Source organism: Hakea prostrata, chromosome 1 (assembly GCF_041222555.1).
Source record: "Hakea prostrata isolate BN-2017 chromosome 1, UWA_Hpros_2, whole genome shotgun sequence".
Taxonomy (NCBI): domain Eukaryota; kingdom Viridiplantae; phylum Streptophyta; class Magnoliopsida; order Proteales; family Proteaceae; genus Hakea; species Hakea prostrata.
In genome coordinates, this window is record NC_142600.1 from 71604103 (window position 1) to 71615425 (window position 11323).

Consider the following 11323-nt stretch of genomic DNA (forward strand, 5'->3'; position numbering starts at 1 on the left):
ATGGATAACAGATGAATGCTGAGTTTAAGCTGGGCAAAATTGGTGCTTTTTATTTTTCTAATGTTCAAAATATGGATAAAAACATTGATACGGCCTGGGTGGCTAAATATTTATACCCATGCTTCTCCACGGCTTTGGATAAATATAATCGAAGAACTACAAAGAAAGATTGAACGCATCTGCTATGCGATGTTTATGATTGAAACAATAGTCTAATCCATTGAGCTGTGCTTCAAAACCGATGTGTACTAGAGCTGTAACAGATCACAACTTTCAAGGAAGATATCAAAGCACAAGTAGGAATCGGTTGCAAATTGATTTTCAGCAGAGTCAATACAACAAGTTAACCTACAGGGTTGGCGACTCTCTTGAAACTTTTCCAACCGTTTACGGTGATTCTTCATGGTGTAGAAGAATAAAAATGGAAATGAGCTGATGAGCTGGTTCAAGAACAGTGTATATCTGTTTCAAGTACTAACAAAATTAAAGCTCCATGTTATGGCTATAGTCCATCTCTTTGGAAAGAAAACATAAAATCAATGTGGTACAATGTACATTTTCTACAACATCTGCTGCCTATATCAGAAGATAACTAGTTTCAGTAAGATTGAAAAACTAAGACATTAGAATTATAACAGGATTGTAAATGCAAATGAAAATAAATGATCAATTTAAATTACAAATAAATATAATGAAAGAAAAATTGTTTCTTTCAACAACTATTGTCCCCCACTGGAAGGGGATAGTAAAATCTTCACAAACAATACATCAACTGAAAGAAAAAGCTAAAATTTCTGCTCACTACCCATCAGCTAATTGCTTGACCACACAATTCAGTTGACAACCCCTGGGGTAACATGGAAAAGTTTTGAAGACAAGAAGACTGATTGAACCACATCAATAGAAATAAATAAAAAAAAGAACTGAAATCTAGGTTGCCCTCTGTTTGCTCACTCTTGCTTTCAAGATCAATGCTTTCAGAAAATCAATTTGATCACGGTGGTACTCAATCGAAATGCATAACTGCCTAATAGCTTCTTTCTTCTCTTCCTCCATACTGACCATCATGTCTTCTTTTGCTTTGAGTCTCTTTTCCAATTCTCTTGCCTTCTTCTGATGTTCAGTTAGACTCATCATCAGTTTATCCTTCTCCTCCTCCCCCTCTCTTAGCTCTATTTCCAGTTCTTCTTTCTTAACATTTGAGCCCCTGACCCAGATCTTTGCCATCTGAAGTGCTTGTGAGACTTCAGCAATACGGTTCTGGCAGGAACTATCATTTTCCTGAGACTTCTGGAACAACAGTTCCAGTTCAGAGAATGAATAGCTAATCTTCTCAAGGGTATTCCTGAACTTTCTGAGATGACGCTGAGCAGTGTCAATCTCACCATATAAGATGGAAACTTTATCCTCAAGTTCTCTGGTTTCTTCAAGGTACTTTTCTTCCTTCTTCCTGTAGCTTTCATCTCTCTCAGTGAGTAATTGTTCAGTGACATGTAGCTTCCGGCTTGATAGCCGTAGTTTAACTTCAATAGTATTGATTTCATCCTGTAACCTTGCAATCTCTCCTTGCTGCTCTCTTTGAATTCTCTGCATTGTTTCTGTTGTTTCATACTTTGCTCGTAGAAGCTGCTCCTTCTCAACGGTCTTATCCGATTCTGTAGAGTAAAGCCTTTCCTGAAGATCTCTATGATTCCCCTCCAATTCACTCAACTCTGTTTTCAATGCGGTAACCTCTTCTCTTCCAATTTCTACCTCTTTCTTCAGCTCCTCAGCCATTCTTTCCAACATATGAATCATATCATCTTTAGAATCAATATTTCTCTGGTACACTTCTCCCATTTCTTCAATCTTTTTCTGTGCCACTTGGAGATTCTCTTGTGATTCCCGATATTGATCCTCAAGTTGTTTGTACTCATCAGATAACTTGCTGATGCTGACTTCCTGCTCTTCCAGTAATCTCTTCTGGTCAGCAACCTTGCTAGTTAACTCCATGTTTATATTCTCCATTTGGGTCTGTTTTCCCTCAGCTTCCTGTTTTTCTTCCACAATCTGCAATTCCAATTGGCTTGTCTGGGAGCGCAAGGAGTCCAACTCTGTCTGCAGTTCTTTCATCTGTGACATCAAGTCTGTGGTTATAACTGAACCTTCATTCTTGCTGTTCTCAAGTTTCTCCAGTAGAGCAGAGAGCTCATCTCCCCTCTCTGATGATGTTCTCTCCAGATCTGAAATCTGATCTTGCAACTTGGTCCTCATGAGCTGCAGTGCCTGGTTTTCCTCCCTCAATTCCACTTCTTGCTGATTCTTAATTTTGATCTGCTCTTCTAATTCACCTTTCTGTGACAACACAGACTTCAACTCCAGCTGAAGGTCAGTTACCTGTGCTGCCAGATGGCCTTTCTCATGGTACAGGTTTTCAATATTCTTCTCATAATCTGGAACTTCTTGTTTTTTCCCCTCAATCTGCAATTGTAGTTGGTTTTCCTTGGTGCGGAAGGAATCCAATTCCAGTAGCAAGTCATTGATCTGAACAGCAGTTTCCTTCTTTCTGTCCTTCAGTTCTTCATCAAGAGCAGAGATTTCACCTTCTTTTTCTTTCACTGTTCTCTCCAACTCAATTACCTGAGCTTGCAAGCCAGTTAGGGCTTGCTGCAGTACCAAATTCTCCTCCCTCAACTGTTTATTTTCATCACTCCTGCGTTCGATTTTCTCTTCCAAATCACTTCTCTGAGTGTGAAAGGAGTTCAACTCCAATTGCAAGTTTTTCAACTGTGCTGTTAGAGTCTCTGTCTGAGTTGATGCCTCACCCTGGCAATTCTCAATTTTCTTCAAGAGAGAAGAAATTTCACTTTCTTTCTCTCTTGACATCATTTCCAACTCTGAGATTTGGCCTCGTAGATCATTTTGAGTAGACAGCAGCCCAAAATTTTCCTCAGCCAACTGTCTAGCTTCCTTTGATTTGTCTTCAAAGTTTTGTTCCAGATCCCTTTTCTGGGCATGCAAAGAATCCAGCTCTGACTGAAAATCAGTTACCTGTGCTTCCAAACCATTTATTCGAGCTAATGCTTCATTTTCAAAATCATCGTGCATCTTTTTTTGTGCAGAAAGTTCAGCTTCACTCTCACTGGATCTCTGATTTAACTGTTGAACTTCTTCTGTAAGTTCCTGTATTACTCTCTGTGCCTGAGCCATTCCATTTGAAATATCTACATTTTTTGAAGCCAGAGCAAAATTCTCTTCCTGAGCAGAACTCAGTCTCTGAGAGAAATCTGCAGCCCTCTCATTTGTAGATTCCAGTCTTTGCTTCAGATCAGAAACTTCCCCTTTCATAGATTCCAGTTCATGTCTTAGTGATTCATTCTCAGCTGACAATGTTGACTTCTCATCATTCAACAGATCAGCTTTAGCTTGCAGCTCTTCAGATAATTTCTTGCCCTCATCAGTACTACTCAAGGCAATATCCATCTCTGCTCTCATAGCTTCCTTCTCTCTGTTTGCATCTTCCAGTCGTTGCTTCAGGTCAGCAATTTGATTATTTGCAGCTTCAAGTTCTTGTTTAAGGTGTTTGCCCCGCTTTTGAAGCTCATTTCCCTGTTTCCTGTTTTCACTGCCTTTCTCTTTGGAAGAATTATCTGAATCAGAATCAGAGCTGGAACTTGCTGACAAGTTATCATCCTCTACTCGGAAATGAAGCTTCTCCTGTAAATTTGCAGTAAGATGATCATAATGTTCATAGAGTGATTGATACTGTTCCTGGAAATCCTTGACAAGGTCAGAGAGTTCCGATTCTCTGTTCGAGTTTACTATGGCATTACCATCTTCTCCTTCATCCTTGATCAGGTTCAAGATCTTTTTCACTTTATTCTCAATTTCTGCAATAAACCAGACGCTTCTCAATCAGATACTTGAGCATCAAAAAAGTTGGATAATATGAGATAGCCAACTTAGGTTCTAACAGAACACTTCTGAGAATAATTGATAGCATGCCATTTACAAAGTAATAAGGGGAAGAATCAACAAGAAAAATCAAGGTGAAAAGATAAATGGCATAACTTGAAAACACGGGTAACTTACATTATCTAGTTTTTTTTTTTGGGATGAATAAATAATAAAATTACTAGAACAACAAGGGCACAGCTACAAAGGCACAATTACAAAGAGAGGGGCAAGAGAGGGGGGGGGGGGAGAAACCAGTCAAGTATGGGGCTGGATAGAAGAGGTGAGTTTTCAAGAACTAACAATCAGCCTATTCCTTGGAGAGTCAATAATAGGGGGGTGGGGAAGAAAGAGAAGTCTCGAAAAAACATCAAAATAGATGGCGTTCCAAATCAAATCACGAGATCGGGATTTGGAAGTCCATTTTCTCATGTTACACTCCCACCATAGATGGTGGACAGTGGCAGCAAAGAAAAGCCTACCCACATGGTGGCAAATAGTGGATCTGGTGAAGTTTCTCAGGATCCAGTTCTAATCTCGGGCAAAGCCAAAAGAACGCCACGATCGGGGCCAAATGGAAGCCATGGCTGAGGTCCAAACTGAGCGGGATAGTGGGCAAAAGAAAAATAGGTAGTCAAGGTCCTCTGAACTATTCCAACAAAGGGTACAGTTGGGACTGACAGGGATATGGCGGCTAATGAGGAATGTTTGGGTGGGGAGGGCAAGGTTGAGGGCTCTCCAAAGAGTAAGTGAGTGGCGAGGGATGTGGCCTTTGAACCAAACAAGTGGGGCCCAGGGGACAAGGGGTTCAGAGGTATCCATAAAGTAGTTATCCAAGAGAACAAACTCAAGAGATCAATAAGCTGAGACATCCTGAAATAAATAATTAAGTTGGAAATAATACAAACCATTATATTGAAAATGGCAGTTAAAAAAAATAGCAACCATTAAAGTGATGGTCGAGAGGTGCTAATTGAGTCATCTGTGTAAGGTCGTAAATGACTAATTAGGGTGCTTTATCTGCAAATTAAGGTTGTCTATCATCTTATCTAGTTTCTCAAGTTTAACCAATTTTATTTTGTTTAATTCTGAACTTGGTAGGTGTGAGGATATACTAGCTAGTCACCTGAAGATAAATGATTCATGTTGGTTTGTGACAGATTCCAAGTGCCTACAGACTTCATTATAAAATAAACCCCATTATGGGAGATCACTAAGATGTGAATTTTGTAATACAATCATAGATTTGTTTCAGGGGCAGGCCTTGGCACAATAGGTCGGTGGACCATAATTGAAGCCTGAGGTCAAGGTATCAAAACAGCCTCCCAGCAAAAATTTATTAGGGGTAAGCCTGCATACAAAAAATTGCCCCCTCGACCTGCTTGCGTGAAGCCTTCGGCACTGGGTTCGCCCTTTAACCATAGAGTTGTCCCCCGGTTCTTCACTTGTCATTACAATCTGAATATTTATACATTCCATTGAACCAAAGAACATTTTACACATATAAGAGTTTTACTTTAGTGCAAGAGAATCAAATTATTCTGCAGGTAGCTCTCTCTGGCTGTTGGGTGCTGTTCTATAACAAATACACCACCATGGCGTTAAAACTATCGACATTAGCATAGCGTCTACTTCCGCCATGTACTTAGACAATGCTAGTTAACTAGTGAAATGTCAGTTTCAGGAGTGCTAGCAGTCTAGCACTATGCTCACTAAAAAAGCACGTGACCATACGCAGCTGGTATTCTATTTGAAAAGTGAGTTACAGGCAGGTAGCCATTGCCCAGCTGGACTTTCAACCATGCCACCACCCCATTATTGGAAGTTAAAAAGTGTTGGCGTTTTCTTTCTCTGTTCTTACAGTCATAACACTGAAAAATGTTACAATGTTACAAGATAAAATGATGACAGATTGAGCAAGTATAAATTGGTTAATGATTGACGATTACTAAACCATAAGATTGTGTGCATGGAGAACAGGAAAAAATAGAATATTGCAAGATCATTTGTTTGATTTCCCTGTGCTGTTTTAGTACTATTCATTAAAGGAAAAACTATGAATATCTTCAGTAACATTTGAAAAGAATAAGACCATTTTCATGAAGATCTGGAGCAAGAAAATCACCATTTTTTGTCTCTTTAAGCTGTTCAGTTTTCTCAGAAGAAACGTGAGTCCCAACAAAGGATTTTATTGAATTCCTCCAATGATGTTTCACCATTCTTGGTATTTTTTGCCCTTTCCAGCAATCCTTTATAATCTAACTTTCAACACAAGACCACCTCCATGAAAAACTCAGATGGAAAATTATCTGGAACAAAGAAATCAAATATCTGTCATAATTTAATCATGCTAAATTAATTTTGAACAAGAAATACAAGGATATGATAAGCAAACTTCCACAGGTATAACACAGTACAGATACAAAATCAAACAGTTGAAATTGGAAGTGAATGATTTTGAACTTAGATACTTCACTGCTAACCAATATGGAGAAAATGTACTTCTCGCAAAACAAAGAAGGATTGTCTAGGGAAATGAAGAAACCATGTATTCCTAGTCTTCACATGGTAAACTTCTTTTGTTGAGTCTCTTTTTATCTTTGTGGGGAGGGGGGTGTTTGGGGAGAAACCCAGGGAAACTAATGAAAGACAGTTTTATCTACTTTTGGCATGTTGGGAAGCTTCATATGCATACTGCTAGATTCAGGAATCACATGTAATCCCCCTCCATTAGGATGCAGTTAATTTCCTTTATACAACAAGATCCTAAAGAACATGAATAATCCCAGTATTTACAACACCAGCAATAATAATAATAATAAGGGACCTCAGGAGATGGCAAATCTCTAGACTTGACTTGGAAAGGCATCTGCTTTGATGTCTCTACTAGACTTCAGTTATTTCCCCATCCCCTCCAGTTTTGGATACCTCAAGGAACAAGTTGATTGTTATTGCCAGGGGTCTTGGATCCCCTTTACTTCCACCTAGTCATCTGAAGCCCCCTTGTCTCTTCTTCCCCCCCCCCCCCCACCAAAAAAAAAAAAACCCTCCTTGTACGTTGTTTCCCTCTTCCTTTTTTGGAGTTCTCTGGTAATGAACCTTTTCGGCGGCAGACCTTTGCACAATGGTCAATGGACCATAGTTGTAGCCTGAGGTCAATGTATCGGAACAGCCTCTCAGAAAAAATTGCTGAGGGTAAGGCTGCATAGGAAAAATGCTCCCTTAGATTCTGCTTGTGGCGGAAGCCTGCAGCAAGGGGTTTGCCCTTTCGCTCTAATAAAGTAATAATAATAATAATAATATGGGAAAAAGAACACTGTTGTGTCATGTGGCTCCTGTGCCCAGAGGCTGGAGCATGCAGAATTACCTCTCAGCCCCTCTTGAAATAATATATCTCATCTATGTAGCTGCCCATGCACGCATCTTCATTGAGCCCCATGCTGGTGCATGGGCTAGATGACCAAACAGGGATATGTTGGGGATACGTTGCCCTAAAAATAATAAGAACACCATAGAATATTCACACACAAAAAGAATAGCACCATGGGTAGTAAAAAATCTTAGATTCTTACTGCAAGGGGGGAAAAAAGAGTTAATGCCTTTTGACTATTACACTTTTGAAGAAAGCATAGCACAAAGGGCATTATGCTAGCCCAAGCAGAACTCAGGGGTCGGTCTTGGGGACTGGATACTTATCCAGTCTAAGTTGAGCTGCACTTGCCAGAATCTGTTGAGTTTGGGCAGAAAAGTAATTGTCCAAACTTATCATAGATCATGTCCTTAGAGTGCATTTGGTTACATAACTTCACTGATGCTTGCATGAATTCTGAATTTGAATCCACGGAATCAACAACCATAGAGTTGCAGTTTATTAAAATTAACCATTTGGTTACCCTGATCCTCTGAACAGATTCATCCTGAAAAATGTAAGACTGATTAGGAGGAATCAATAGGAGTTAACCTGAAATGGTGAAATCTAGATGATTCCATTTTCAAAGCAAATTTGACAGGTCTATGGCATTATCCATTCGGATGCAAACCACCTAAACAACTAACTAAACGGTCGTGAGCAGGTGGACTAACAAGCAACCAAACACATTCATAGGAGCTTGGACCACCGAGTCAACTTAGATCAGCAGTGGTGGATCCTGTATGATTCAATCACTTCAAATGATTACATCTGAAGCAGGTAAGTCACCTAATGGGCTTATTTTATTACCAATAAGCACTGGGTTGCGTTATATTTGTGATTGGCCTTCAGTCTAAAGAGTTTTCAATTTCTCATTGCAATGCACCCACTTTACTGGGCATATAATGTAGACAGAGGCTGGTCATATGGGATTACTTAGTTAAATGTCTTTATTTCTTTAATTTTAAACTAGTCCTGATGTGTTTTTAGTTAGGCTAATTCTATATGTCCAGTCCTATTTGATTAGTTATCCTTTATGATTTAAGTTTCCCAACTTATGTTAGCTTGGGCTGTCTTCCTTATTGTCATGTAAACCTGTTTTTAAGTTTTTAATTAGTGCAAGTACAAATAATCCACAGGCCAAGTTACATTGTAAGCTTTCGCAATTCTTCTCTTCCTTACATGAAAAAAATCTTTGAGGAACCTTGCATTTGATCGAATTTCATCCTTCCAACAACCTTGCAGTTTCCATTCCTGTTCTGTGCTTATTTCTTAAATTGAAACCTGCTCTCTGAATAGTGCATCTTTTATTTCTTCTTTTTTTGACCTTGCCTTTGCCAGGTGGGCTACCCCTTGGAATCCTAGTATGTCCTTTCTGAGAAGTATATTATATATATTCAAGATTGATTGCTCCTCATATTCCTGCTATCGGTGTTTCAATCTGATAAGCAAAATTGCTAAGATACCCTTGTGGACTGGTTTATATTATAAGATCCAACTTCTGGATCAATTTCAGAATTTCAGCATCTGATCTATGCTTGTTTACTGAACTTGACCGGAGTTTGATGTTCATCTGACCATCTGCATTGCTTCTATTGATTTTTCCCCCCTTCTCAGAAGAGTTCCTATTTTGGTACCATGTTGATTATTAGATTATGGTAATTACATCAAGATTAAATATGAATATATATCCAAAAGCCCAAGCATAGTTACTCTTAATTTGTTGGCCATATAGAGCCAATGCTGTGACAGTTACATCCATGTCTACTAAGCTGGACAAAGGTTTAATCTTATGAGCTGTCCTGTATTAGTAAACAATCTACATATCATACCAAGTATTATGATGCGCCACAATAACGCTTCAAAATTTATAGAACGGATGGTGAAGAAGCAGGTATCAGTCAAAATATAAAATAAAAGGGTCAAAATCCACATCAGGCAGGCCATGCGATTGATTTGAACTACCAAATTTGACAGGTAGACACTAGACAGACGGGCACCTTTTTGCGAACCATTTGTTTTGCCATGTTTTCTAATTATAAAAAATCTAACCATTAAGCATGACAAACCCACAATCGTATCGGTCATTGACATCGTTGCGCAGGTGCGTCCCCTGAAAAGCGATTGTGATAATGTCAGACTGAGAGATGCCGGTTTCACAGGGCAAATCGGAGTCGGGTTCAATGATAGAATTCTTAATAGACTAATAGGTTCCTACTTTACGCTAACATACGCACTGTAATTATACTTCTTATCTGGCGCCATCTAAACAAGCTCTGCCAGAGTCGGACTACTGGGCCCCAATAGGGATCAACATAGACAACTCGTATCTCAGAAAGATGAGCTGTTCTCATTACAAATTTTTTCCTAAAAGACGAGATCTGTAACCAACTCACCAATTCTATATTCTAAAATGAGTTACCTTAATTCCTTGAAGAAAGTGTAGGAACGAAAATTAAATGAGAAATTAACACTGTAACATACACAGGCATTCATCACCGAAAAAAGAAGGGAAAAAAAGAAGAAGAAGGAATTGAAAGCTAAAAAACTGAAGTTCAAACATTGAAACTAAAGATCTAAAACATAAAAAGGGAGTGTTCTGCTCGCAATTTTAAGAAAAACAAATAGAAAGGAGATACGACGACCGTTAAAAGGAAGAAAAGTAGGGATGAAGATTCACCTGAGCCTTTATCTTCTGCTTCTTCTTCTTCTATATCCGTGATGTCGTTTCAGGACCGATCAGTTGCCTCGCACACGAATTTCAGCTCTGGTTAAGAACAATAAAAAAACGTGCAGTCAAATTAAAAACTGAAGCGAATCTAAATTCTAGTCGACAAGTAAACTTGCTCATTAAAACTTCATTCAGCGACATGAATCTCAGGAGAGAACTTAAGGAGGACACAAGAAGAAAGGAATCATAGAAAATAAGAAAACAAAAATTGCTTTAGAAGGGATAAAATAGAGATCCTTATTTAGCAAAGAACAGAAGGGGATAAAACTGCGTATTTTAGTCCCCACGCAGGCTTTAGAAAACTAAAGAATAAAGAGAAACTAAGTCCACAATCGATGCATGCATAGTCAGTAACGACACTAAGAATACATTTTCTTGCCGACATCATCTGTTCCGGAGACAGGAGAAGGGAGGGAAAAACCGAAGAAAAACAGTGAGACAAACCAAAATCTGCGCCGCGACAAACAAGTGCGTTCAAGCAAGTTCGAAACGAGAATTTCGAGCAATCTAACCTAAAATCCGGGGAAAGAAAGAAAGATAAACGATCAAAAAATCCAGAAGTACCTGCAAATTCAACCACAGAGTATTCAATGTCTTCGCCGAGAAATGATGCGAGGTTCGTGAAAATTCGAAGAAGATTACAAGATCTTCCGATTTGAGGTGGTAAATCAATAACATACGGACATTGAAGGAAAACGCATTGGAGTCAAAGAGAGACGGAAATAGAAACGCAAATCCTGGTTTTTGTGGAGAAAAAGTTGTAAGAGATAAGAAAATTGATAAAACAGAATTAACGAAAACTCGCTTTCTTCTTTTTCTCCCACCGGATTGGATGATAAATTTCCATAAAACTTAATGGTAGCGCATAATAGATTTAATTTCTTAGAGAATGGAATCTTTGGGTGCATCTGGATTTTGGTTATGAATCATTTCATAAATACCTTTTACTTTGGATAAAATTACTTCCAGTGCCACTGTCTTTCGTTTGACGTAGGAACGCAATGTGGCTAGATAACGTGGCCACATGACCTGGGAATCCGGTAACCGGTGGAAGTCGTGGAATTGGAGAAGTTTTCCAGCTATGAGTCAATTTGGTCGAACATTTGGTCATCCAACAAAAAAAGCCCCAGAGACCGATAGGTCCAAGACTGTTGTGGCCAATGACCATTGGAGAGGGGGATTGTTAGGCTAGTGTTGTGGACGAGTCCAGATCAGTGACCCCAACGTTTTTTGACTACAAAGATCAGTGG

At 39.0% G+C, this 11323-nt stretch overlaps 1 protein-coding gene across 1 annotated transcript; it reads right to left on the reverse strand.

Moving 5' to 3' along the window:
* Positions 1–437: 437 nt before the first annotated feature.
* Positions 438–10953, reverse strand: LOC149029777 (uncharacterized). Its single transcript, XM_089142121.1, has 4 exons — positions 10638–10953; positions 10023–10109; positions 6059–6242; positions 438–3869 (listed from the first exon to the last, which is right to left on the reverse strand). The coding sequence occupies exons 3-4, from the start codon at positions 6150–6152 to the stop codon at positions 931–933; spliced, it is 3033 nt and encodes a 1010-aa protein (XP_088998247.1). The 5' UTR covers positions 6153–6242; positions 10023–10109; positions 10638–10953; the 3' UTR covers positions 438–930.
* Positions 10954–11323: the final 370 nt, after the last annotated feature.